Source organism: Pelodiscus sinensis, chromosome 30, assembly GCF_052426305.1.
Source record: "Pelodiscus sinensis isolate ZL-2025 chromosome 30, ASM5242630v1, whole genome shotgun sequence".
NCBI lineage: Eukaryota > Metazoa > Chordata > Testudines > Trionychidae > Pelodiscus > Pelodiscus sinensis.
In genome coordinates, this window is record NC_143081.1 from 2,286,424 (window position 1) to 2,313,846 (window position 27,423).

Consider the following 27,423-nt stretch of genomic DNA (forward strand, 5'->3'; position numbering starts at 1 on the left):
CTACAGACAACCACCTGACTTGAAACAAACTCTTTGCAGCCACCACACAACACCCCTCCATCAGACCCACCCTGGAACCCACCCCTGCGATCAACTCCGGTGTGAACTCTGTCCACACATTTACACAAGCAACACCATCACAGGGCTTAACCACATCAGCCACCGCATCAGAAACTCATACAACTGCACATCCGCTACTGTGATATCCGTCCTCAAGTGCCAGCCATGCCCCACGAGCATTGGCCAAACCGACAGTCCCTGAGACAAAGGACCCAAATCAGACATCAGCAATGGCAACATGCAGAATCCTGCAGGGAAAATTTTAACCTACTTGGGGAAGTAAGTTAAAAGTAGCCTCTCTTCAATGAGGGAATTTCAGAAATATTTTGGCCTTGGAAAGGGTTCAGAAAAGGGCAACTAAAATGATGAGGGGTTTGGAACGGGTCCCATATGAAGAGAGGTTAAAATGACTGGGACTTTTCAGTTTAGAAAAGAGGAGACTGAAGGGGGATAGGATAGAAGTATATAAAATCATGAGTGGTGTGGAGAGGGCAGACAAAGAAAAGTTATTTATTAGTTCCCATAATAGAAGAACGAGAGGACACCAAATGAAGTTAATGAGTAGCAGCTTTAAAACTAATAAAAGAAAGTTCTTCTTCACACAGCACATAGTCAATCTGTGGAACTCCTTGCCACAGGAGGCTGTGAAGGCTAGAACTATAAGAGTTTAAAGAGAAGTTAGATAAAGTCATGGAGGTTGGGTCCATGGAGTGCTATTATCCAGGGGGTAGGAACGGTGTCCCTGGCTCTGTTTGTGGAAGGCTGGAGAAGGGATGGCACGAGACAAATGGCTTGGTCATTGTCTTTGGTCCATCCCCTCCAGGGTATCTAGTGTTGGCCGCTGTCGGCAGACAGGCTACTGGGCTAGATGGACCTTTGGTCTGACCCAGTACGGCCGTTCTTATGTTCTTATGTTCTAAGCTCAGGGCTCAGAGTCGGGGTTCTCACTGGATCAACTTGATTTTCATGCAAACCTGCTCCTGGGTTTGCATGTGGCCTTTGGTGGCCAGGCTGGCAGCTATTCTGCCCTAGACAGCTGCATTCCTGTGCCTAGTGTGGAGGTCATTGACGTTGGAGGCCTCCCCCCAAATCTCAATGAGATCCATGATCTCCGCACTAGATGAGGCGAGCGCCCGCCTCTTGCGGCCTTGGGCAGGCTCCTGAGAGCCACCAGCCTGTTACTGGGAAGAGGTGGAGGTGGAGTTAAGGATTGCTCCAGACATAAAGTGGAATGGAAAGACCAACAGCCTTGAGGAAAGGAAAAGTGACCATCTCTCCAGCTGGTTTGAAACCAGGGACCTTTTGCATGTTATACAAATATGATAACCAGTACACCACAGAGACTTGGGGCTTGAAGCTTTTGTCACAGTTGTTGCCTGACACTGTGATGGGGCCGACCAGGTCCTGTGGCCATAGACAAGTCCTGTGGCCATAGACAAGTCCTCCAGGAAGCTAGAGCAGCAACAGAAGGAACCAGCCAATGAGGGACAAGGTAGGCCTATAAGACGACGCTGCAGAACCAGCATCAGCTCAGAGTCTCTGGAGCTCTGAGTCAGAGAAGACCAGGTGGCTGGCTGTGGGAGCAGCAGCACCATGGACAGCTCTGTTTGGGCCAGGAGGTGGCTTATATGTTGCAACAGTGGTAAAGTCCCAAGTCAAAGGCCAGGAAATGTCTCCTGGAGGGATGGGAGCAGCCTAAGAGGGACACTGACCAAGGGCACCAGGATGGGCCCTGTTAGAGGTGGGCCCTGGAAGGATGTGATTGATACAGGATGGGACTCCGCTGGAGAGCCGAGTGTCCTAAAAGGCTTCTTAAAGAGAGAGCCTAGGCCAGGGGGCCACTCACATGAGGTGAGGGACACCCCATCACCAAAACCCTCCCTGGCTGACACCTCTTCCGCACCCCAACGCCGTCCACTTTTCCCTTCAATATATTTTCTCAAAGCCGCTGTTTTGGTAGATCCCATATGAACTCTCCAAGGAAACTAGCCAATCGCCAGGGGTCTCTGGGCGTTTTTCTTAGAGTGGGATCCTGGTGTGATCTCACTGGTTGGAATCTTCTGCTTCTCGGGTTTTACACCTTCCCTGGGAATATTGGTCCAAGGCACGTGGGGAAGCCCTGGGATGGGTTCCCTAGGGAGGGGGTGGAATCTCCATCCCTAGAGGTGTTTAAGACCTAGCTTGACAAAGCCCTGGCTGGGATGATTGTGTTGGGCTTTGTCCAGTTTGGGAAGAGGGCTGGACCCGATGACTCCTGAGGTCTCTGTCAGCCCGGGGTTCTGTGAAGAAGGGCTATTAAAAATTCCATCCGATGTTTCAGGGTCTGCTTTTGATGCTGTGATTTTACAGGTGTCTGCAGATTGCTGGCAGCCAGTGGCCTACATCAGTGACCGAAACAGAAACCAGCTAGAGGCAGACCGAGACGGGGCATTGGGTGAGGCTGTTGGCCTGTGAGAGATTCGGTCCATTGCTTTGTGGCCAGGCAGTGGATGTTGAAACTGACCATGGCCCCTGACAGTGTTACGCTGCTAAGTGCCTGCATTTGAGGGGTCAAAGGATGGTCCCTGTAGATGCACTTTTCTGGCTCCCACAAAACAAGACACACACTGGAACTAGTGCCAATGGTCACTAATCCCCAAAACCACATCGCATGTAGGTTGCTTCCCGGTCTGAGACACCAGCCGCTTACCCCAGGATCAATTGGTTGCCTAAATCCTACACCAAAGGCCACATTCTTAGCCAGTGCCATGAGAAACTCTCTAAAGGGTTATTAAAAATGGAACAAGTGAGTTCTCCGCAGGTTTAAGCCAGCAAAGAGACACACCAGCTACGTCTAGACTGGCATGATTTTCCAAAAATGCTTTTAACGGAAAAGTTTTCCATTAAAAGCATTTTCAGAAAAGCGCGTCTAGATTGTCAGGACGCTTTTCCGCAAAAGCACTTTTTGCGGAAAAGCGTCCGTGGCCAATCTAGACACGCTTTTCCGCAAAAAAGCCCCGATCGCCATTTTTGCGATCGGGGCTTTTTTGCGGAAAACAGCACTGTGCTGTTTACACTGGTCCTCTTGCGCAAATGATTTGTGCAAGAGGGCTTTTGCTCGAACGGGAGAAGCACAGTATTTCCGCAGGAACACTGATGATCTTACATGAGATCGTCAGTGTTCTTGCGGAAATTCAAGCGGCCAGTGTAGACAGCTGGCAAGTTTTTCCACAAAAGCAGATGATTTTGCAGAAAAACTTGCCAGTCTAGACACAGCCACCAAGTATTAGCCATCTAAAACTGATGATTCATGGAGCTCTGGTCATGTTACTGAAATGGGTGTTGCAGGTAGACCCACAAAGCTTCAGTTCAGAGATTCTGACCCTTAACAGTTCAAAGAGCCAAAAATCAGATTAATTTTGTAAGGGATTTTTCTTGCCTTGCCCCAGACATCAGGATGACGGAACCAGTTCACGTGCAGGTCTCCAGTTCATAGGTTAAGAGAACAAACAGCAAAGTGTTTTGTGCTCTGATGTTCCACAACTGTTTGTCTGATGTCTAGGGCCCTTCTCTCCCTGGGCAGGAAATAGCTCTTCCGGTGGCAAACTTGTATTTCACACTTGGTCGTGCTGCTCTCCAGACTTAACAGGTGTTCACAGTTGCAGAGCAAACATTTAAATATCAGCTGAAAACATGGCGTGTGGCCATGATCAGTGAAATTAATGCAGGCAGCAACAATACACGAGCAATTTGTAGATTCTAAACATGAAACACATTCTTGCGAACTTTACATTTATATTAAGAAACATGAAACACATTCTTATAGGTCTAATTCCAATATCAAACAAAAGTAACACCCACATGACTTGGTCCAGTCTCCAGTGATGAGATTGTCAGCTCTTAGCTAACACGTGCAGCTAAGCAAGAGCTGGCTTTGGACTTTAAGGAGGATCTAAGCCATGTGGTGTTTCTTCGCTGGCACTTCACTTGAGTCACAGAAACTCATAAATCCACACTGCTGGGTATGAGTCTGGCTTCAAATACCTTCACAAGATATTTCCAGACACATGGGTAACTCTTTTGACACAACCCATACACACATCGCACCGTGATATTCATGACCAGTTTTTCCATGATACCTTCCAACATGCTGACTGGCTAAATATTTTGACCGTGGTAACTTAGGTGGGCCCTTTGCCACATGCCGTACAAGGGCTGTTGGGATATAAACGGTTCAGGATGTGAATGTTCAAGGAGGGGAAGAAGATGTGGAGGAACAGAGAGAGGGATTCCCTTATTATTTAGCTTTTCTCCGGATTCGAGATGTCACCACCTCGCTGTATAGCACATGTTCATCTTCGGCAGGCTTGGCTTTGTTTTTCGACTGCGTTGTGTGGGCCTGTGAAGTTGGAAGAACTAGAAGTGCGTAGGTAACTTCTGAATCCTGTTGGGGGAGGAAAGAGAAATGGTGAGGGGGGAAGGGTGCAGGGAGATGACATGGCTGATGGAAGACATGATAGACAGCTGCTCAGTCACTGTTATAAAGAGGACGGTTCTCTGTGTTCACCGAAGTTAAGGCAGAATGGGTGTAGTCTCCGGCAAGAGAGATTTAGGTGAGAGGTTACGGGCTGGTCTAGGTTGAAGTAACACTACCACAGCACAGGGGGCAGAACTGATGACTTCTTGAGGTCTCTTCTGTCTGGGATTCAGTGGTGGTTTTGGGAAAGGGAAGGCCAATTCCCAGCCCATTCTATCTGCATGAACAAACTCTGGGCCGTATTTCTTTGTGGCTGTTTTCTGATAGCCCTACCCTAGAGAGGTAGCAATATCTGAGGCCTGGGCAACAATTCAGGCATTGTCAATTCAAAGAGGTTGGATTCTGTTGGCTCTTGACCTTAGCCTATCAATGCAGTCATGTTACCTGCTCCATCTGCTCCGCTCCAGCGCCCGTGGCTTTTGATCCCTTGCTGTCATGGCCTGGATCCAGGTTCCTGGTGTATTGTGCAAGCTCAGAACCTTCTGTGCATTTTGGAGTCTTTGGAACTAGTGCAGAACCAGAGAAGAAGGGAGTTGAGGTGGGGACATACCTTGAGTAAATGACACAACTACAGGGCATGACCTTGAGCCAATGATGCAAAGTCAGCTTCATGCCCACGGGTCATTCTGTTTAAATACGTATTTTCTCAGCACAGAGGTCTGGAGAATTCTATAACTTTGACATTATTTTACCCTCACTTCACTCTGAATACAACCAAATGTCTTAGTGCAGACGTCAAGTGAAATAATGTGGCATAAACCAAACTTCAGTTGGGTTCGCTGTTTGACATCAGGTGTTGATAAAGTAGAATTTGTGCCAATATAGATTTGACAGCCTTTTAGGTCTGTCTTCTTCCTATACTTTGTCCTGTCCTCACTAGATCTCAGGCACAGGTGGGAGATCCCAGCCTCTCGCCTCCTTTCACCCACCTCTTTTCTTCCTGCAGCAGTAGAAGAGCAGAGCAGCCAGGGCGGCGATCAGGAGCAAGACGCCACCAGTTCCCAGCAGAATATCACGGGCACTGAGTGAGCCTGTTCAGGGTGCAAATGAAAGAGAAGAGAGGGAAAATGAGAACAGACCAGTAGCCTTGAGAAAAGGTCTGAGCCCCTCCAAGGAATCTGTCCTGGGAACAGATTTCCTGTGGTGGCCATTGATGTATCATAGCTAGAAAGGATGGGGAGATCTGTCTCTTCATCCAACCCCCTTTTCCCAAGAGAGATCTGGGGGGAAGGTTTTCCTTCAGTGGGAGCAGTCTTAGGAGACTAATTCCTATTTTGAGCAAAATCAACAGCCATGTGACCTGATCTGCTCCCCACAAATGAGGTGGGCAGTTTTTAGCATGGGTGGCGGTGCGTTGGGGCTTCCCCGTCTCCTGCACCCCCGTAGTGGCACGAACAGACTCCACCAGCCAGTAGAATAGAGGGAGTTTATTGCTTCTCCAGGATACAGCCCAGCACAGATGCAATCTGGTTACAGGAACTGGGGCTAAGAGGCCTCAGAGCCCCCCTTGAGATGGGGGGTGGCTGGGCCCTACAATCCCAGCCCCCTCCCTAGCTCCCTCTCCCCTGCTTCCCAGACAGAAACTAACCAACCATCCCTTCCAGCCCTGCCCCCCAGCCAGGGGCAGCATCCCACCTTCCTTTGTTCCTCTCCCTGGGAGGGAACCGGTCGAATAGGTTACCTCCCTGTCCCATCAGCTACTCAGCTGGGCTGTGGTACAGACAGCACCCACAGCCCAAGCCTAGCAACCAGCAAGGTACCCACACTACGTCACAGCATGTTACCCTGGATTTGAGGTGCGAGTGTGTGCCCCATGTTGTGACAAATCAACTGCCACCATGTGCATTGTCCACCATAGATTAAGCAAAGAGAACACGACCTCGTTAATGGTTAATTGGAAGGTAGACACTTAGCTTGGAGGTCAAAGCTAGTGATTCCTGACAAAATAGGAGAAAGGGACAGAAAAATCAACAAGTGAGACTGAAAATCTCAGTGGATGAGGCCGCAAGTCAGGTCGGCTCAGATATAACAAGTTTCCCAGAACCGTGATGATTCCACAGAGAACTTTATGACTTGGCTGATCTGCAGCAGTTGGTTATGAGATACAAGAAGACTGCTGTGACCGCGGCAGCCGTGTTAGATGGAAGAGACTTTGAACCTTCTCCATACTCCAGAGGAGAACATCTCTCATTGGGCTTTGAATTTGCTCAAGGAGGCTAGTCACTTGGGCAGGCCATCTCCAGCCCCGTCAATAGTAGAGTTGTCACCTATTCTCCATGGTTGATCGATGCCTTGTTACCGCCTATGGATGTTGCAATTGTCCCTTCTCCATCACCTGCCAAGACTTGTGTGTATCCTAGACAATTGCCCCCTCCCATCAGGGCACTGTCCCAGAACAGCATCCCCATGCTCTGGGGTCATCCCTGATTAGGGAACTCCTACCGCCTTGTCTCAGTGACCCACTATCAGGGTCTAGCCCCTGTCTCAAACTGCAAACTGAAATGGCCACTCAGCATTGGCAAAGGGTGTAGACCTTCTGCCTACTTCTGCCCTGGCTGCCTCTCTGCATCTTCCTCAGTCCCCGTTGCTGGCCTTACCCTGGGGATGATTCAGAAGTGAGCGCCACAGCTCTCCCTGCCTTCCTCCACCACGGCGCTGTCCAAGGTACCCAGCGAGCAGGCAGCCAGGTCCCTCTCCTTCCAGAGTTGGAGCAAGAGTGAGCCCCTCCTGGCCAGCCATCCCTTTTATACAGCCTGCCAAGCTCTGATTGGCTGCCACAAGCCCTCTTCTGATTGGCTGCCACCCACAGCCCACTTCCAAGGCTGTTTTAACCTCTTACAGTCCAACGCGGGGTATCCCCCCAATCACAATCCCTATAAACTGTGACCATTTGCTTTGTTTTAACAAAAAGAGCCAAGATCAATTTGGTCTCCCACAACATGGTTTGTAGTTTTCAAACCTTAAGCAGTGATTGAGCTGGGCCAAAACAGAGCCTTCCGCCAATGTCTCCCTTTGACTGTTTTACTGGAAGGTGTATGGATCAGCAATCCTATTCCAGGTTCAGCCGTGTGATGGGCCGCCTGTGCCGGGGTGCGGTGAAGTGGGAGAAACACACGTGCAGCATGTTCACGTGCCGTGGGTCAGCAGAGCGGGGAGGCATCACCGGGCGCGGCAAGGCCATGCCTCCATCCTGGTGGGAGCAGAGGGCAGGGGTGGATGTTGGACGGGCGTGCCCCTCCCCCCGCCAGGGATGGTAAGGTGGGTTGGGCAAGCTCCTGGAGCAGAGAGGCAGAGACAGAAGCAACGAGCAGTGGGAGGGGTGCCTGGAGGGAAGGGAAGAGGTGTTGCCAAGGGATCCAGGAGAAAGACGAGGACCTCCGGGGTGGCAGCAAGACAGCCGCAGTGAGTCAGTAACGGGACCAAGGTGAGGGGAGAGGAAGCAGCCCAGGGCAGGGCATTCAGTGCTGCCCGCGGGCTGGCATGTTACGGAGGGCAGCCCCAGCAGCCAGACCGGATTAGGAGTTCATCCATGTACTTAGGGCCCTGAGCTGGGGTCTGTGAGTGAGGGCGAGGCCGGATCCCCCTCTCTCCCTCTCCCAGGAGCAACATCACGTCAGTAACCCCGAGGAGGAAAGACTGGATCCCTGATGGGGAAGCGAGGACTAAACTAGACAAGACTGAGTGTGGGCCGAACTGTGGTATCATTGGGTAGAGGCGTGGTGGTGGAATAAATAAAGGCACGGGGTGGTTTACTTATCGTCTCATTGGTACACTATGTCTCTGGCGCATCTTGGTTCAGTGTCTTTCCACAATCACTCGGTTCTGTCCATGGTGAGGACTGTCCTCGATTGGGTGATTCTGTCTCTCTCCTGACAGGTTTTCAGAGAAGCGATCCCATTCCAGGCACATCTGTTCAAATATGGATTTCACGGGGACTCAGAGAACAACTGAGCCCCCACCCGTGTCACTCTCATGGACACACCCCTGTGATATTGTTTGCCAGTGGGAGAGGTTATTCTTCACAGAACAGAGTACAGACCTACATTTTCACAGCTGCATGTGTGGGGTGAATACTGGGGAGTCGGGTTCACACCAAAGAAGCAATCTCTGTGCACAGGAGTTATGCAGCTGTGAAAAAGTGGACGTGCCCCATCACAGATGCAGCTGTTGTTCAGTTGGTGGCTGAAATGCTCACGGTGCCCAAAGCCCTTTCAGACCCTGCAGATTTTACCAAGGTCTCGCTCTTTGATTTTCCACCAGAAATTCCCCCTCCAGGTTGATATTCAAGTTGAGCAATTGCAGCGATTCTCACAGGGAAAATCCAAGGCACAGGATGAAGGACCCCTCGGCAGAACAAGCCAGGTACCTGGATCTATGAGCAGTGGTAGGAGATGAGGAAGATGAGGCCATTGATGAGGAAGAAGGAGCCACCCACCACCAGCTTCCAGACTCAGCAGAAGATATGAGCTGCAGAGACTCATGAATGGAACCAGCCAGTTAATGTCACTGCTGAGCATCATGCCCGTGGTATTGAAGATTTTTCTGCCTCTAGGGTCTGGGATGAACTCTCCTGGATCTCAGGGGCCATCGAGCTGAGATGGGAAACCCACCTCCAGCCCTTCCCTATCTGATACATGGGCACCGATCCCTGATCCTTCCTGTCCCCGAATCTGTCCTTCTCCTGCCTTCCTGTCCTGTCACACCGCTGTGACCTGCCCTGTCCTTGCTTGTCCAGCCATACTAAAAGGGAATTGTGGGGGAACCTGGGGGAGATGTGAGCAGGCAGCAGCTGACTCACCTGACATCATGGCGTTCCCAGTAACATTCACAGCTGAGCTCCTGGGGGATGGAATCCACCTTCCATTCACGTTCTCCTCGTGCCCACAGGTGTAATCCCCAGTGATGTTGGGACTGGCCCGGGGGATGCTGAGCACAGAGACATTCACAGAGCCGGTGCCGAGCTCCACGGTGCTGATCTCAGAGCCCAGATCCCCAGGAATGAGCTCGATTCCGTCCTTGTAGAAGTGAAACCTCCGCTCATAGGTGTCCCCAGGGGCCGTGCAGGTGATGTTCAGGGGAAATCCTTCACTCACCGCTCCAGATGGAGGATCCACACTTAGCTCTGGCTGGGGAGGGAGATCTGTGGGGAGCAGGAAAGGGGAGGGGTCAGCAGGGCCCTGGGAAGGGAGAAAGTGGAGCCCAGAATTCGGTTCATTCACAGCTGAACTTTGTTTTCTCTCCGGAGTCTCTGGTCTCATTGCAGGCTCCCCAGGCGCTGCTCACAGAAATGAGCAGGAGCCGGGCTAGGGCCATACAATGTCGGGCTGAGATACAGGTGAGGGGGTCAAAAGTGCACAAGGGCAACAGAACCTAACTTGTTTTTGGGGTCCCCCCCCATTGCCAATGCCCTACGGAGCCTTTGACAGAGAGGGCCCAAGACCTGTGGGGATCCCCTCCCCCTGGCCAGGCTGTTTGAGACTTAGGGGCCCTGCTTAGAATCCACCATCCTGGAGGCACGAGGCAGCCCTGTCAAAGGGGGGTGCCCAGGTCTGTGTCCCTTGGGCGGCCATGTTCTTTGCTGCTTTGAGTGCCCATTTGCTGTGCCGCTCTCTGAAGATTGGTGTGTCCATGGCAGCCTTGTGTATAGCAGCCCTGGTGGCCTGGAGGGGGCCATTTTCTCAGCCGGGCAACCATGTTGGTGTTGAGCATTGTGCGGGAGGCCTGTGGAAGAGTGAAACAGGGGAGGGGACGAAGGAGAAGGAGGAGAAGGAGCAGAATTGGAACAGGAGACAGGAGCATGAGACAGAGGGAGGTTGGGGCGGGTTCTCTGGCCTGTTCGAGGCAGGAGCACAGAGGAGATGGACACGGGCCTGACAATTGGTGAAGTATGATCGATGGTGCAAGGAGTAGGCTGGGAGATCCCCTCCAAGCCACATCAGAAACCAGCTTCCCTCCTGGGCTGGGGATGTCTGTGCCAGGTTGAGATGGAAACCTCATGACTGTGTGTGTGGGGGGGGGGATGTGACTTAGAATAACAGGTCTGGGGAGCAGAGGGAGGGCAGACGATGGTGCTGTGGGAAGGAGCCTCTGGGAGAAAGGGGTCAGTGCAGGGGGCAGGAGAGGAGGAAGCCCCAGGCTCTGCAAAAAAGTATCAGGACAGCCAGGCCAGGGGCACAGCTGGGGAGAGGCAGGGAGCATTGGGAGCATGGCCGGGAACAGGTTCTCACCTGTCACTGACACCGGGACAGGGGGGCTCTTTTCCGACGGGATCTCTCGCCCGCACTCCACTGTCCAGTACAGGCAGGTGTAGGCTTGGCTGGCGGCTGCGTCACTTGTGTTGATCTGCCAGGTGCCCTGGCTGGATTCCCCGCTGGAGATCTGCTCCCCGCTCTGGTTGAAGAACCTGTATCCTGCTGCTTTCTCATTCAGTTGACCGGAGCACCTGAGCGTGACTTGCTCCCCTCGGATATAGATGGGGTGAGGAGGGTCCAGAGAGAGCCTGGGGGGAGGTGGATGTGCTGGTAGGGAGAGAAGTTGGGAGGGGAGAGGGATGAACACTCCGCCAGGCAATTGGTGGTGCGGGGCAGATTATATTAGGTCAGAGTCCCAGGCAGGGGGAGGGAGGAGAACTGGAACCAGAGGAGGCGGGAGGGGTGTTGGGGCTGATTCTGTCCCAGGTCTCTGTCCTTTGGGAGGTAGGAGCTCAGACTAGACATACACAGGGTTCTTCCTGGCTTGGCTATCAGTGAAGTATGATCTATGGTCTGGTGTTTGGCTGGGTGATCCAGGCCTGGGGCTCTGGGGGTATGTCTAGAGTACAGGGTTTTGTCAACAGAAGTTTTGTCGACAGATACTGTTGACAAAGCTTCTGTCGACAAAGAGCGTCTAGACTACAGCCAGTTCTGTCGACAAAGCAAGCCTCTTTGTCGACATAACAGTGTGGACGCAAAGAACAGTGTAGATGCAATAATGCCTTCTATCAACAGAACTCTGTCGACAAAAGGCGTTATTCCTCGTAGAATGAGGTTTACATACATCAACGAAACTGCTGAGTTTTGTCAATGTTATGTCGACATAACTAAAAGGCAGTGTGGACGGGGTATAGTTTTGTTGACAAAAGTCCACTTTTATCGACAAAACCCTGTAGTCTAGACACACCCTGGATTCTTTGCCTCAGCTCTAAACCCCAGTGGCCCTTCCAGGTTGAGATGGGAACCTCGTCGTAGTGTGTGTGGGGGCAGGTCTTTGCTGAAGAAAAATGAGATGGAAAAAGGCCTGGAGCAGAGGGATGGGGGCACAGCAGGGGTCACATTGTGCTGTGAGGAGGAACGTCTGGGATGGAGGGGTCAGCGCACAGGGGGTTTAGCAAATCCCAGGCTCTGCTGAAGGGTCTCTGGGCAGCAAGGCTGTGGGCATGGCTAGGGAGAGGCGGAGGGCAGTGGGACTATGGGATTGAGAATGGGCCTCCCCAGTGACACCTCTCACGTCTCCCCTCCAGCTTGGTGGAAACAGGGTCTCACCCGTCACCGACACCGGGACAGGGGGGCTCTTTTCCGACGGGATCTCTCGCCCACGCTCCACTCTCCAGTACAGGCAGGTGTAGGCTTGGCTGGCGGCTGCATCCCTCGTGCTGATCTGCCAGGTGACCTGGCTGGATTCCCCGCTGGAGATCTGCTCCCCTCTCTGGTTGAAGAACCTGTATCCTGCTGCTTCCTCATTCAGTTGACCGGAGCACCTGAGGGTGACCTGCTCCCCTCGGATGTAGATGGGGTGAGGAGGGTCCAGAGACAGGCTGGGGGGAGGTGGACGTGCTGGGAGGGAGAGAAGTGCGGCGGGGAGATAGATGAGCCAGGTCCCTGACTCCCTCACACAAACTCCTCCAGTGTCCCTGCCCAGAGCTGCCTCCCCCAGGCTGAGAGACCCAGGCTGGTTCTTCCCTTCTTGGTCCTCCCAGCTGGCCTGGTGTGTATAGTAGGGACACATGCATGACCCAGCGCGCACCCAGAGCTCTGCCAGGCCCTGGGAGGGGAGGGCCAGATGATACCAGGTCAGAGTCCTCTCAGGAACAGGAGAGGGATGGAGAGTTCTCTGGGAGAAACACCCGGCTCCCTCTCCGCCCCATCCTGCCCACATGTTACCCCGCAGGAGCAGGGCCTGTGTGTGTTGGATCCGCTGGCTGGGCTGGGCCATCCAGAGCTCAGCAGAAGGAGGGATGGGTGGTTAATGTCCCAGCTGTGAGCACCAGCTGGTCTCTGTACTGGCACCAGGGGCACTTTGGAGATGGCAAGACCAGGCACGTCCTTGTCCTAGCCATGGGGTATAGGGGGCCCTGGTGCACTGCTGAGCAGTCAGGGGGGCAGCAGAAACGGATTTTGATTCTGACAATTGTTATGAATGAAGTGGAAGAGCCGGGGCCATAAAACACTGTTTGATAGAACCATTTGTACCAACAACCCTTCCCCCTTTCCCTCCCACTTCTTCCCCTGGTGTCTCCAGCGACATACACAAGCTGTGGCCCGGACATGGTGAGCTGGGGGGCCTGGAAAAGACAAGAGGGTTGGAGGAGGGGATGGTTCCTATGTGGGTGGCTGGTGACAGAGGCAGAGGAGGAGCTAGGGAGGGATCCCAGGCTGCCCCAACTCCGTGCCCAGGAACCACGTCCCCACCGGGCCAGGCATCCCCTGAGCAGCAGAGATCTCCCTGTGGGACCCAGTGGGACCAGCCTCCCCTGCTGGGTACCTGGGGAGGGGACAGCTCGTGCCTGGGTACCTCAGCCTCCAGGGACTGGCAGGGGGCTTGTGCGGCTGAGGCCAGGGGGGTCAGGGAGCTGCCCCGAGCAGGCACAGACCAAGAGGTTGGATAGTTTGTTTTTTCAACCTCTCTTGTGGTAGAGGAGCTTGAGGTTCTAAGAAGTTGCTAAGCGATTTCTTGCTGGTGGCAGCGAACTGCCAAGGCCAGGGACTCTGTGATCCTGGGGAGCTTTCAGGTAACAACAAAATTCCTAAAAATCTGTTGAAGAAACTTTTTACCTTCAGCCATTAACAACGATGGAAATGTTAAATGCAACTGAGCAAATGGCATGCCTGAGGCTGATGTACAAGCTCTTGCTCCACTGTTTATCCACCCAAACCCGGATCCTTGGAGAGGAGATGTTCCAAATGACTCTCCTAGCCCCCCTGGCTCCTCCCAGCCACTCTCTCCCTCCTCCCTCTGTTCCCTACTGACGAATGTCACAGACCTGACCTGAAATCTGGGCTATAACTAAACACCCAGGCTGTGTCTAGACTGGCAAGTTTTTCCGCAAAATCAGCTGCTTTTGCAGAAAAACTTGCCAGCTGTCTACACTGGCCGCTTGAATTTCCACAAGAAGACTGACTTCCTACCGTAAGAAATCAGTGCTTCTTGCAGAAATACTATGCTGCTCCCGTTCAGGCAAAAGGGCCAGTGCAGACAGCTCAGGTTTGTTTTCCGCAAAAAAGCCCCAATGGCTAAAATGGTGAACGGGACTTTTTTGTGCAAAAGTGCATCTAGATTGGCACGGACGCCAATCTAGACGCGCTTTTCTGAAAATGCTTTTAACTGAAAACTTTTCTGTTAAAAGCATTTCTGGAAAATCATGCCAGTGTAAACGTAGCCCATCTGAGCAAGTCCTGCTGTCAACTGAAGCTGCAGCTGTTGCTTGCTGGTATCCTCCCTCTGTCCCCATCTCCCTGCCAGCTTCCCTTCCCCTGTCCTCAAACTGCCAGGTGCTCCAGGGACCGAGGGGCTGACACTGACCAGAGATGGGGGTGAAACTGACCCCATGGTGACCATGTCTGGAGCCGGGTTACTGGACTGTCTTAACCTCTGTACAGAGGAGAGAGACCCTGCCATGGGGCCACCAAACGGCAAGGCAACAGGGCATCTCACCAGTCACTGCAATGGAGATGGGTTGGCTCCTCTCCGATGAACTCTCTTGCCAAAACCTTCTCGTCCAATACTCACAGCTGTACGTGCCAGCTTGCGACTGAGACACTCTCAACAGCTGAAGAGATCTGGCATTGTTATCAGTCCGCTTGAGCTCTCCAGAGTTGATTAGCTGGCTGTCTCTGAGGAACCGGATCCCAGATGCCTTGGCCGTGCGGGGAGCTGAGCACGTCAGGGTCATAGATTCCCCCCGTAGGAAGACGCGGTGTGGTGGGCTCACAGTGAGTTTGGGGACAGACAGCCGGCCTGGAAGGAGGAGAGAGGAAGAAGAAAACTGCTCTTTTCCTAGCTCCTGTGATCAGAATCCAGCATGTTCCCACTCCGCCCCGCAGCCCGAGTCTGCCCCGCCCCTCCAGTGTTCCTAAGTATATTTTCTACCCTCTCTTTCCTCTTATTTTGATGGTTTCCCCTTTTTTCCGCACTCAAGCTCATCTCATCTGCAGAAGTGGGCTCACAATACTAGACTTCATTTAACTGCACATCCACTACTGTGATCTAGTCCACCAAATGCCAGCAATGCCCCCCTGCCATGGACATTGGCCAAACTGAACAGTCCCTACGGGAAAGAATGAATGGACACAGATCAGATCTCCGAAAAGGCAACACACAGAACCCTGCTGGAGACACTTTAACCTGCCTGGACACTCGTTAATGGATCTCCAAGTCGCTGTTTTGTTTCAGACCAATTGCACAAGCCAAATACACGGAGAAGGGTTGGAGCTTAACTTCATTCACAAGTTTAATTCTCATGCTAATGGTTCGAATTGCAACACCGGTTGGCTCTCCCATTATCAACCAACGCAGGTGCTAATTGTGACAGGGTGAGGTCACAGACGACACCTTGGGGTGCCTCCCATTGTGCTGACATGGCCCCTGCCACTCGCCTTGCTGCTCTCTGGGGCACCTCACTGCCCGGTCCTACTGGGGCAGTTCCACTGGTCTCCCCCAGTGAAGGCCCCGGGCTGAGGTCCCTGGCCCCACCGAGAAGAAGCACAGACACTGAGCCAGTTCAGGTCCAAGGAGAGTGCGGTTTAGGGCCCAGCCTCCTGAAAGAGCACCCCCCAGATGGGATCCAACCCCAAAGGATTAGGTGAGCCCCCTTTAGCAAGGAAAGGAGGAGTATGCACACTGGTTGCTCCTCCCCACCCCCCCAGGTAACAATCGCTTACACTGGGTTTGATAGAAAATAAAAATGTTTTAATGAAGTGGAAGCAGTAGGATTGAAGTAGTAATAAGTGAGGACAGGCAGAGCAAAGTAGGTTACAAATTAAAAGAATGAAAACCGCTTGGCTAATTCTACATTGAAACCACAGTGCAAACTGTCAGTTCTGCTGATATTAATAAAATGCAACATTTACCCAATTTCCAGCCATATGGCAGCACTTTGGTTACATCTAGACTGCAAGCCTCTTTTGAAAGAGGCTTTTTCGAAAGTATCTTTCAAAAAAGCCTCTTTCGAGAAGAGCATCTAGACAACAAGAAGATTTTTCAAAAATGTGGCTCCCTTTTTCGAAAAAACGTCTAGACGTTCTCTTTCAAAAAAGCCCTGTTTGCATGCATTAGCCATGATCTGCCTTCCCCCCACCCCAGTGGACACAGAGTGGATCTGTGGGGGGAAGGGTCCTGCCTGTGCCTGGGGAGGTAGAGCCGACCAGCCGACCTGCCCAGCAGCAGCTAGAAGAAACCGAGCAGAAATGAGGAAGTTCGGGCAGTTGTGGGGGAGGGAGGGGGGAGTTTATGAACTCATCACGTTTCCTCTGGGGTCTCTGCGGAACCAGCTATTCATCTGCTGCTGCATGAGGCTGTGGCCCTGGCCCTGAGCCCTCTGCAGGAGCCCAGAGAGGGGGCAGAGAGAACCCCCATTAATACACACAGCCCCACAGTGATGGGCCCTGCCCGGGAGCACTCAGTACCATGGGGAGGGAGGAGCTCGGTCTCCATGGCCTGTCCAGCCCTCGCTCTTCCACTGTGGCTGCCAGTGAGGGGCTAGGTAGGGTCCATGGAGATGGGTTCTCCCCTGTGGCCTTGGCAGTGACTCACTGAGCAGCCATCAGCCGGGGTCATTCTTGGACTTGGCTTTGCACTGGAGCAGCTGCTTCTGGGGCAGGTTCACAGAAAATGCCCATGAAGGGGGCTGCCTGGTCTGAGGAAGGCTTGGCACAGGGGCGCCCAGGAACCCCAACTTGCAATTCCAAATTCCACAGATGATCCTAATCCCCGTGGGCAGAACTTCCCCCTCCTGCACCATGAGCACCCAGATCAGGATGGGAGATTTCGTTACCTGCAGGGAACACCGGCCTGGGGAGCATCTGGAGAGAGGCTGGAGGAGAAGAGGAAGGAGGAGGTGAGAGCTCTGGAGAGGAGAAAGGAAGGGAAAGGGGTGCAAAGAGATTCAACAATTCGAGGGGAGGGTTGCTGGACAATACACAGACACACAGAGGGGGTGGGAGCCGAGGGGGGCACTTACCCAGCAGAGGCAGGAGGTGAGTTGGCTCCATGCTGAGCTGGTGTCTCTCGGCTGGGAGCTGGGTTCTCAGCTCAGCTGCTTGACGAATGTGAGTGCAGGGAGGGGGACGGGCCCCTCTGCTCTGGCAGAGGAAGTCACAGGCTCATGCGTGGTCACCGCTCAGCTCAGGGGTGACAGACACACCAGAGGCTGATGCACAGGAGGAGGGGAGCTCACCATTTGCATGTCTCGCAGTGGTGGGGGCGGACTCCACCAGTACAAAGGGACCTGGAATGAGTTGCAGTGGCTCTTACACCCACTGGGGATCTGGCCCAGGGGATGGGGTCCATTGACATCCACTGGGCCCTCGCTCATTGACGCTGAAGACTTGGGAACTGCCCCATGGTCGGTCTCGAGTCTGACACATTAACACTTGGAGGCTCTGCTGGGGCACCAGGAGCCTTAGCCCAGAAGGGCAGTGAATGGGCTGGGGAGGATTTCCAGTACCCCAGCCCCGACCCTGAGGGTTGAGATTGACTCCATGCGGGGTAAGAGGAGCTGGAAGGCCGGGCGCAGCTGGGGATGGACTTAGCTGAGGAAGGGCTGGCCCGGATGGAGAGATGGAACGCATGGCAGAGTCTGAGGCTCTATCATCAGCGCTGCTGTGCCAGACCCAGCTATGGAGGTTACCCAGCCAGACCCTCTTGTCTTCCCCCAATGAAGGCACATGGGCGGGGGTCACAGCCACAGCAGAGCCACACAGACACGGAGACGACCAATGTCACCAGAACCCCACGTAAATCTGTCTCACTCTGTAAATAGTTTATGCAGACTGAGCTCACAAGCGGTTTACTCCTTTGTCAATGAGAGAGAGAGAGATGCGCCCTGGGTGAGCTAGTGAAGCCTATGGTCAAAGATAGACTCATGGGTGACCTTAAGGCCAGTGTATGAAGAGGGCAACTGTTCTGTGAATGGAGCTCATGTTTGAAAATTCCCCTCCGATCTATCAGGAAGTCGGAGAGCAAAAGCGAGAGCGTGGGGTTTCTTAGAAGGGACGTTCTGTGTGCTGCTTACAAGAGAGAAAAGCCAGAACAGCTCCAACCCTAGAGAGAACCTCTCTGCATGGAAATCCCTCCTAGCAGGGGGACCGGATGTGAAGATGGGATCACAGCCTGGCCCTGAACAGCGAGCTCCCTCTGGGAAATTCAACCTAAATGTGGGGAAATAAACACTTTGCTCAAGGCTGCAGATCCCACACAGGAAATTCAAGGGCTCTTAGTGACAGACAAGGTGGGTGAGGAGTTTCTCAGACACAGCGAGGTTGAGTAGGATGGAGGCGAGGGAGTAGACACTGCAGCAACTGGAACATTTATCCCACAGACAACGGGCCCAGCAGTGCAGGTTCATGTTCTGTCTGAGCATGGCAAGGGGAATGCGAAAGCAAAACCAACACCGAGGCCAGGACTCATACAGGGACGCGGTTGGGCTGGAGAAATGCACCGGTGAAGGGAGAGTGAGTTGGTAGCTGACAGCAGGGACTTTGCCAGGCCCTGGGTGAAGAGTGTGTGTAGGGTTTCCTCTGGGCACACTGGAGTAGGGGTCCAGCTAGCCCTCAGTGGATCATGCTGCTCCGTCCCTCACCAACCCACAGAGCTGCCCTGGCTGGGAAATACCCCAGGGCCAGTGACCCAAATCCCCAGTCGACTGCTCTACCTCGCAGCCTTGGGCAGCCAAATCCTCAGCCCCTCAGCCCCATTCTTGAATTCTCCCTGAGAGGCATAAGGATCTTGCCCCAAAATGTCTCAAATAGATTATGCAAATGAAGCATGACAAAATGCTAATCAGCACTTCATTTACATACTCTCTGCTGGCAATAGCAGTGTTGACGAAGCCTAAAGATTCATTAAAAATGGAATAAACGAGTTCTCTGCAGGTGACAGCCAGAAAGAGACACCCCAAGTCGTACCCATCTAAATCTGGTGAGTGACACAGCTCCGGTCATCTGTTATTCTAATGGGTTCTGTTGGCCGACCCACAAGGCCACCGTGGGCATCTCTGGCTTCAGTTCAGAGTCTCTGGCCCTTCAGCGTTCCAACAGCCAAAAAGCAGATTCTTCTTCTCAGGGATTTTTATTCCCTTGTCCGAGAGGTCGGGAGGACGGGACCAGTTCACATGCTTGCCTCTGGGTCTGAGGAGCGAACAGCCAAGTATTTTGTGCTCTGATGGTTCACAACAGTTTGTCTGATGTCGAGGGCCCTTCTTTCACTGGCAGGAAATCGCCCTGCTTGTGGCAAACTTGTATTTCACACTTCTCTCCAGACTATGTGGGTATTGACAGTTACAGAGGAAGCACTTAAATATCAGCTGATAACATGACGTGTGGCCATGATCGGTGAGATTAACGCAGGCAGCAGCAACACAGAAATATTTTATAGATTCTAAACATTAAGCACATTCTTGCAAATGTAATATTGATATTAAGAAACATTACATACATTCTCATATGTCTTATTCTGATATCAAACAAAACTAACACCCAGGTGGCTTGGCCTAGTCTCCAGGGATGAGGTTGTCAGCTCTTAGCTTGCACTTGCAGCTAAGCAATTGCTGACCTCAGACTTGCAGGAGCACCCAATTCATGTGGTGTTTCTTTGTGGGCAGTTCACTTGAGCCCCAAAAACTCATAGATCCACACTCCTGGATATAAGTCTGGCTTGTCTTTCAAACACCTTCACAACGTATTTCCAACTACATGCATAACCCTTTAAACACAACGGCTGTGTCTAGACTGGCCATTTTTTTCCAGAAAAACTTGCCAGCTGTCTACACTGGCCACTTGAATTTCCCCAAAAGCACTGACTTCCTACTGTAAGAAATCAGTGCTTCTTGCAGAAATACTATGCTGCTCCCGTTCGGGCAAAAGTCCCTTTTATGCAAAACTTTTGCGCAAAAGGGCCAATGTAGACAGCTGAGATTCGTTTTCCGCAAAAAAGCCCCAATTGCGAAAATGGCCATCGGGGCTTTTTTGCACAAAAGCACGTCTAGATTGGCATGGACGCTTTTTCACAAAAAGTGCTTTTGCGGAAAAGCCTCCGTGCCAATCTAGACGTGCTTTCCGTTAAAAGCATTTCTGGAAAATCATGCCAGTCTAGATGTAGCCAAGCAGTACACATATCACACATCACTAATCACGTGTACGTGACTTCCGAGTTCTGTTGAGGGAGGAAAGAGAAATGCGAGGGGGAGGGGAGCTGATGAGAAAGAGGCTACTGACATTTTTGGGTGTCTGAACAGGAAGTCTGTGGCAAGGGAGATTTAGATGGGGCTTTACAAGAACTGTTCTACCTCTAAAGGCAGTTAAGCTCTGAAAAAGAGGGGACCTGGGGACATTGGGAAATTTCCATCATAAGCCAGACACCCTTCGGGATGTTCCAGGTTGAAGTTACACTACCACTTGAGGAGGAGGCCAGAACTGATGACCTCTTGAGGTCCTTTCTCACCCCAAAATTTGAGGGTATGTCTACACTGCCAAATACGGATTTCACAGAGACTTAGAGAACAGTCGTATCTCCGCCTGTGTCACTCTCATATACACTCCCCTGTGACATTGTTTGCCAGAGTGGTTTGGGAGATTATTCCTCACAAGGCAGAGTACGGACCCACATTTTCACAGTTGCGGGCGGGAGGTGAATACTGGACACAGCTGTAGTTCAGTGGGTGGCTGAAATACTCATGGTGCTCAAAGCCCTTTCAGACCCTGTGGGTGTTTCCAAAGTCTCACTCTTTCCACCAGAACTTTTCCCTCCAGCAACTGCAGCCAATGGGCCACCTTGTAGGAAGAATCCAGGGCACAGGATGAAAGGCCACTGAGCAGAACAAGCCAGATACCTCGGTCTAGAATAATCGGTAGGAGACGAGGAAGATGAGGCCGTTGATGAGGAAGAAGGAGCCTCCTACCACCAACTCCAAGACCAAGCAGACGTCGTGAGCTGTAGAGATGGAGAATCATGAATGGAACCAGCCAGTTAATGTCACTGTTGAACATCCTGCCCGTGGTATCAAAGATTTTGTGCCTCTAGAATTTGTGGATCTCAGAAGCCCATCGGGAAACTGACCCTCAGCGCTTCCCAGTCTGACATGTGGACACTGACCCCTGATCCTTCTTGTCTGTGTCTGTCCCTATCCTGCCTGCCTGACCAGTAACACCGCTGTGACCTGCACTGTCCTTGCTTGTCCAGCCAGAATAGTGGGGAACTGTGGTGCTTTGGGACAAGAACCTTGGGGGAGATGTTAGCAGGCAGCAGCCGACTCACCTGACACTGTGAAGTTCCCAGTGACAGTCGCAACCTGGCTCCTGGGGGACAGGACCCACCTGCCAGCCACGTTCTCCTCGTACCCGCAGGTGAATTCCCCGGTGACGTTGGGACCGGCCCGTGGGATGCTGAGCACTGAGACGTTCACTGATCTGGGCTCCACGGTGCTGATCTCAGACCCCAGATCCCCAGGAACGAGCTCGACTCCGTCCTTATAGAAGTGAAACCTCCACTCACGGGCATCCCTGGGGGCCGTGCAGGTGATGTTCAGGGAAAACCCTTCGCTCACCACTCCAGATGGCGGATCCATGCTCAGCTCTGGCTGGGGAGGGAGATCTGCAGGGAGCAGAAAAGGGGAGGGGTCAGCAGGGCAAGAAAGTGGAGGTCAGAATTCGGTTCATTCCCAGCTGAACTTTGTTCTCTCTCCAGAGCCTCTGGTCTCATTGCAGGGCCCCAGGGGTTCCTCACAGAAATGAGCAGGAGCCGGGCTAGGGATGGCTTCCTTCCCATAAAACATGGGAATGAGATATGGGGGGGTGAAAGGTGGGCAAGGGCAACAAGACATCGCTGGTTTTTTGTCCCCCCCTCCTGTGCCAATGCTCCATGGAAATGCACAGAAACCTATCCACTCTGAGGGTATGTCTACACTAGCCCCCTAGTTCGAACTAGAGAGGCTAATGTAGGCATTCAAACTTGCAAATGAAGCCCGGGATTTAAATATCCAGCCTTCATTTGCATGTTCCCGGGTGGACGCCATTTTTAAATCCCCTTAATTTGAACTGACTGCCCGCGGCTACACGCGGCAGTCCGAAGTTAATCCGAACTAAGTCCTTAGTTTGGATTAACTGTTACTCCCCCTGCAATGAGGTGTAACAGTTAATCCGAACTAAGGACTTAGTTCGGATTAACTTCTGACTGCTGCGTGTAGCCGCAGGCAGTCAGTTCAAATTAAGGGGATTTAAAAATGGTGCCCGCCCGGGAACATGCAAATGAAGCCCGGGATATTTAAATCCCGGGCTTCATTTGCAAGTTCGAATGCCTCCATTAGCCACCCTAGTTCAAACTAGGGGGCTAGTGTAGACATATCCTGAGTGACACAGGTTGGTTCTACTCACCCTGGATCTCTGGTCTCTGCCCCTCAGTGACCCTGGCGGGTCGGGCCCATAGGATGGCCAGTTGGGACACCCAGCGCTCAGAGGCATCCGGCCATGGGGCCAGCAAACAGCAGATAACAGGGGGTCTCACCAGTCACAGCTATGGGGAAGTTTTGGCTCCTCTCTGATGGGATCCTTCGCCCAGACTCTGTCTCCCAGTAACCACAGTTGTACACGCCGGCTTCTGTGTCAGACACACACGACAGCTGAAGAGACCTGACATTGTACTGAGACCACTGGAGCTCTCTGGAGCTGATTCTCCGGCCATCCCTGAAGAACCAGAACCCAGACACCTTGGCAGTGCGGGGAGCTGAGCACGTCAGGGTCACAGATTCCCCACGTAGGAAGATGCGGTGTTGTGAGCTCATGGTGAGTTCGGGGGCAGGCGGCCATGCTGGAAGGGGTGAGGGAGGAAGTGGAAAACTCTTCAGAGCCAGCACCCCACTCACATAAACACTTACCCCCCCAGCCCTCTGCCAGTCCCACCCAGGGCTTCCCCCTGCCCCTCCTTTGCCCCTGGGAACCTAGCCCCTCTGCACAGCTCTGGGTCCCTGCCAAGGCTCTGTGGCTGCACCATTGGAGGGTGCCAGGGTGGATGCACTGAGCCCTGTACAGGTGAGCGGGGACCCAGGTGAGGAGCTGAGGGCCCTTGGGGGGGGCAGGGCTGGAAGGCAGGGCCGGGAGGAACCAGGGTCTCTGATGTTTCCTCCTCTCTCCCCAAGGCAGAAAATGAACCAGCCCCTTAGTGACCCAGGTGGGTTGGGCACATGGGATGACCTGTCGGGACACCCAGTGCTTGGGGTCACATGGCTGATGGGCCCACACAAGTGAAGCCAGGAAATCATCTCCCTGCCAGCTCCCCTTCCCCATAACTCCAAGGGGCTGGGTGCTCCAGGGACACAGGGACTGATTCTGACCAGAGACGGGGTAAAACTGACCCCATGGGGACCTAGTCTGGACCTGAGTGACCAGGCTGTATCACTCAGTGTACGAAGGAGAGACACCCTGCCATTGGGCAGCCAACGGCAGGTGACGGGGGTCTCACCAGTCACTGCGATGGGGATGGGTCGGCTCCTCTCCGATGGGATCTCTCGCCCAGACTGTATTTCCCAGTACTCACAGCTGTACTCTCCATTGTGGGAATCAGACACTCTCGACAGCTGAAGGGAGCTGCCATTGTACTGAGACCTCTGGAGCTCTCCAACGTCGATTCTCTGGCCATTCCTAAAGAACTGGATCCTGGACACGTTGGCAGTGCTGGGAGCTGAGCACGGCAGGGACACAGATTCCCCAGGTAGGAACACTCGGTGTGGTGGGTTCACAGTGAGTTCGGGGGCAGACAGCTGGTCTGGAACAGGGGGAGGGAGGAAGGAGAAAACTCTTCAGAGCCAGCACCCCACTCACGTAAACAGTAACCTCCTCACCCCTCAGCTGGACCCAATGTAGGGACAGGTTTGAACTCAACGTAAAAAGAGTGTGTAGCCCTTTTACATAGTTAAAACCCCAAATGTGGCATCTGGCTAAGCTTTCTAGAGGCCGGCTGGTCCGTCGGCCTAAGACCCATAAGGCCCGGCTGGCCTAGCCAAAGCCTCGATTTTAGTGGGAAAACAGGATGAACGTAAAAAGCAACCCTGCCCGTTTATCGTAAAGTAGAGAAGAAGCATAATAATTGGTAGGGAACCATAACTAAACTCTCATCTCATGTCACACACCCATGCAAGGCCAAAGTCCTAGAAGGGGCCTCAGCGTTTGGCCATCCTCCTAAGATAGAAACAACAGCTGCCTTCTCAAGGCCAACCACGAATAGTTAGAGATATCGCCCCCCTTTCGCAAGCCCAATTTGCTTATCTAGCAAAGGTATTCTTTAAATCAGTGTTTCTTAAACTGTATTCCCCCACTGTATGTCGAGGCAGTTGGAGGTGTGCCATGGAGAACAATAGAATTCAAAATGGCTGCTCTTAAAGGGGCAAACCCCCCCCCACACACACTTTTTTTTTTTTTCTCAGCAAAATTTTTTGTTCCTCATTAAAAACAAAATTATTGGTTGGTATTCTTCATTCTTAAAAAGTTTAAGAAACACTGCTTTAAATAATTGCCTGCTGTGTATCTCACTCGTGTTTTGTTTTTTGCTCTCTATCCCTAAAAAAGCACCTATGGACCATACCTATCGGGGATACACCGCTACAACTCCTACGCATGACAAGTGGAATGTAGCTACACCTCACACATTTTGGGGGGAGGGGTGGGGATATACACTGAAGTTTAGTATGAGTATGTCTACACTAGACCCCTAGTTCGAACTACGGAGGCTAATGTAGGCATTCGAAGTTGCAAATGAAGCCCGGGATTTAAATATCCTGGGCTTTATTTCCATCTTCCCGTCCGGTCGCCATCATTCCAGGAGGAGTAACAGGTGATTCAAACTAAGGACTTAGTTCGAATTACCGTTTAACTGCCGCATGTAGCCGCGGGCAGTTACTCCAGACTAGTGGCATTTAAAAATGGTGACCAGTCGGGAACATGCAAATGAAGCCCGGGATATTTAAATCCTGGGCTTCATTTGCAAGTTCGAATGACTACATTAGCCACCCTAGTTCGAACTAGGGGGCTAGTGAAGACCTATCCTAACTCTGTTAACCATGAGCAATGGGTGGAGTTACTATGTCATCTTTTAGACTTTTGGCTTATTGGCTCATCATATCTTGCTGTTAGAACCGATCCAGGGTCATGGGGACCATGGCTTCCCTCCACCCATTGCCCCTTGTACCCCAGCCCCTGTGCACAGCTCAGGAGCTGCGCTATGGGAAGGTGCCAGGGTGGATGAACTGAGACCTGTACAGGTGACCGGGGACCAAGCATGAAGGCCCTTAGGAGCGGCAGGGCTGGAAGGGAACCGGGGTCTCTGATGTTCCCTCCTCACCCCAAGGCAGAGGATGAACCAGCCCCTCAGTGACCCTGGTGGGGTCGGGCCCATCAGATGGCCCGTCAGCACACCCAGCGCTTGGGTCACATGACTGGTGGGCACACGCTGCTGTAGCCAAGAAATGACCCATCTGGACCCAGCTGATCCACTGTGACATCCTGCGGCTGTGAGGGGCCCTGCTCCGAGCCCTGCTCCTGCCATCGGCATCCAGCCTGCGCCTGCTGCACCCCCAGCACATGTCTACCCCACCCCCCAGACTGAGCCTGCCCCGCCCCCCAGCCTGCTTCTGCCCCACCCCCTAGCTTGCATCTGCCTCACTCGTCCCTTGTTCCCAAGTAGTTTTTCTACCCTCTCTCTCTTCTCATTTGGAGGGTCCCCTCCTTCTTGCCCCCCACTCTACCTCATCTCATCGGAAGAAGTGGGCTCTGCCCACAGATACTCACGGTACCAGATATTTATTTGTGTTCGACTCTAAGGTTGGTTCTTCATTATGCCAAATCGCTCAAGCTTCCACAGCAAGATGGACTCATCCCTCACGGGGCTGGGCAAATTCCAGGTCCAGCCCCGGCAACTTCACATCCCTCACCCCACAGCCTGCTGCCCCCAGGAGCTGTCCTCCCCGCCCGTGTCCAGCAGACCCAGCCTGTGCCTGGGCAGGTTGAGCCGACCTGCCCAGCAGCGGTAAGCAGGCACTGAGCAGAAATGAGGAAGTTCAAGAGGATGTCGGGGAGGGAGGGTTTCCTCTGGGCTTTGTGCAGCACCTGCTTTTCCTGCCCTATTGGGCAGGGCTCGGTCTGTGGCCCTGAGCCCTTAAAGCCCAGAGCTGGGGCAGAGTGACCCCCTCCCCACAACCCCACATAGCGGGAGGGGGAGTTTTGTGTCCATGACCTGCCCAGACCTCACTCTCTCTGTGTCCATGGGGATGGGGCAGCTTCTCCCCCATGGCCTTTTCTGGGACCCACCAAACAGACCCTCCCAGCAGGCACAGAAGAGATCACTCTTCCATCCCCAGGGATGTCAGGGGATGCCACATGAGAGGAGCAGAATCCCAGCCCCACTGCCAGGACCCCTCTGCCCTACCCCACCCACTGCCAGCATCCTAGTGATGCCAGGAGACCTCGTTACCTGCGGTGGACGCCGGCCTGGGGAGACTCTGGAGGGAGGCTGGAAGAGAAGATCAGAGGAGTGAGAGCTCTGGGGAAGGGGTTGGGGATGTGGGGCAGGGCTGGGGGAGTGTCAAGACAGACAGACAGGAGGTGGGGGGGGGGACAAGGCAGGACACTACCCCACCCACCGCCAGCATCCTAGTGAGGCCAGGAGACCTCGTTACCTGCAGGGGACACCAGCCTGGGGAGACTCTGGAGCGAGGCTGGAAGAGAAGAGATGAGAGGGGGTGAGAGCTCTGGGGAGGAGATGGGGACACAGGGCAGGGCTGGGGGAGTCTCCAGACAGACACATAGAGGGGCTGGGGGCCGAGGGGGGCACTTACCCAGCAGAGGCAGGAGCAGAGTTAGCACCATGGTGAGCTGGTGGCTCCGGGCTGGGAGCTGGGTGCTCGGCTCAGCAGAGGAAGTCCCAGCCTCAGGTGTGGTCACCGCTCAGCTCAGTGACTGGAGAGACACTGGTGTGTGGTATCAGACCTGCCCATTTCCTGGGCCTGACGATGAAGGGGAGGAGGGTACGGAGCAGAATCTGACACCTTGGGGGGAGGGAGAACAGGAGGCTCAGAGGTGTGACACCGGCTTGCACCCGCTGGGGATCTGGCCTGGTTTCTGGGAGCTATTGACACCCACTGGGCCCTCGCTCAGTCATGCTGCAGACTTGTGAACGGCCCCTGGCCCCACAGGCGTCTGTTACACTAACACTTAGAGGCTCTGTTGCGGCACCAGGAGACTTAGTGCAGACGGGCAGTGATGGGTTTCCAGTCCCCAAGTCCTGACCCTGTGGGATGGGACTGACCCTGCGCTGGGGAGCAGGAGCTGGAGGCCAGGCCAGGCCCAGCTGGAGATGGACCCATCTGTGGAAGAGCTGGGGGTGAGCAGAAG

General features: G+C 53.2%; 2 protein-coding genes across 7 annotated transcripts; both read right to left on the reverse strand.

The window, feature by feature from the left end:
* Positions 1–3,164: 3,164 nt before the first annotated feature.
* On the reverse strand, positions 3,165–18,949 carry LOC142821037 (immunoglobulin superfamily member 1-like). 5 transcript variants are annotated; one of them, XM_075911784.2, is made up of 9 exons: positions 17,010–18,949; positions 16,824–16,862; positions 14,486–14,788; positions 12,097–12,387; positions 10,804–11,094; positions 9,375–9,716; positions 5,506–5,607; positions 4,961–5,082; positions 3,165–4,483 (listed from the first exon to the last, which is right to left on the reverse strand). In XM_075911784.2, the coding sequence occupies exons 1-9, from the start codon at positions 17,038–17,040 to the stop codon at positions 4,337–4,339; spliced, it is 1,668 nt and encodes a 555-aa protein (XP_075767899.2). In that variant the 5' UTR covers positions 17,041–18,949; the 3' UTR covers positions 3,165–4,336. The 5 variants fall into 5 exon arrangements, 3 of the variants coding, with proteins under 3 accessions (XP_075767899.2, XP_075767898.2, XP_075767897.2); XM_075911783.2 differs by having other exon boundaries at positions 16,824–16,895; XM_075911782.2 differs by having other exon boundaries at positions 16,824–18,949.
* Positions 18,950–19,098: 149 nt separating this feature from the next.
* LOC112545759 (osteoclast-associated immunoglobulin-like receptor) lies at positions 19,099–25,580 on the reverse strand. 2 transcript variants are annotated; one of them, XM_089774529.1, is made up of 5 exons: positions 24,168–25,580; positions 23,576–23,803; positions 22,547–22,849; positions 21,302–21,637; positions 19,099–20,977 (listed from the first exon to the last, which is right to left on the reverse strand). In XM_089774529.1, the coding sequence occupies exons 1-5, from the start codon at positions 24,169–24,171 to the stop codon at positions 20,883–20,885; spliced, it is 966 nt and encodes a 321-aa protein (XP_089630655.1). In that variant the 5' UTR covers positions 24,172–25,580; the 3' UTR covers positions 19,099–20,882. The 2 variants fall into 2 exon arrangements, with proteins under 2 accessions (XP_089630655.1, XP_075767904.2); XM_075911789.2 differs by having other exon boundaries at positions 23,501–23,803; positions 24,168–25,577.
* Between the last annotated feature and the right edge of the window lie 1,843 nt (positions 25,581–27,423).

Coding starts and splice junctions, on each gene's coding strand:
- LOC142821037 (XM_075911782.2), bottom strand. CDS start 17,040: ATGGAGCCAACTCACCTCCTGCCTCTGCTGGGTAAGTGCCCCCCTCGG. Junction 14,789..16,823: donor CAGGCCGGTGTTCCCTGCAG/GTAACGAAATCT, acceptor TCCTCCTTCCAG/GCCGGCTGTCTGTCCCCAAA. Junction 5,083..5,505: donor CTGCTGCAGGAAGAAAAGAG/GTGGGTGAAAGG, acceptor GTTCTGCACTAG/TTCCAAAGACTCCAAAATGC.
- LOC112545759 (XM_075911789.2), bottom strand. Junction 22,850..23,500: donor CATCCCCATCGCAGTGACTG/GTGAGACCCCCG, acceptor CACCCCTTCCAG/CATGGCCGCCTGCCCCCGAA. Junction 21,638..22,546: donor CTTCCCCATAGCTGTGACTG/GTGAGACCCCCT, acceptor TGCTCCCTGCAG/ATCTCCCTCCCCAGCCAGAG.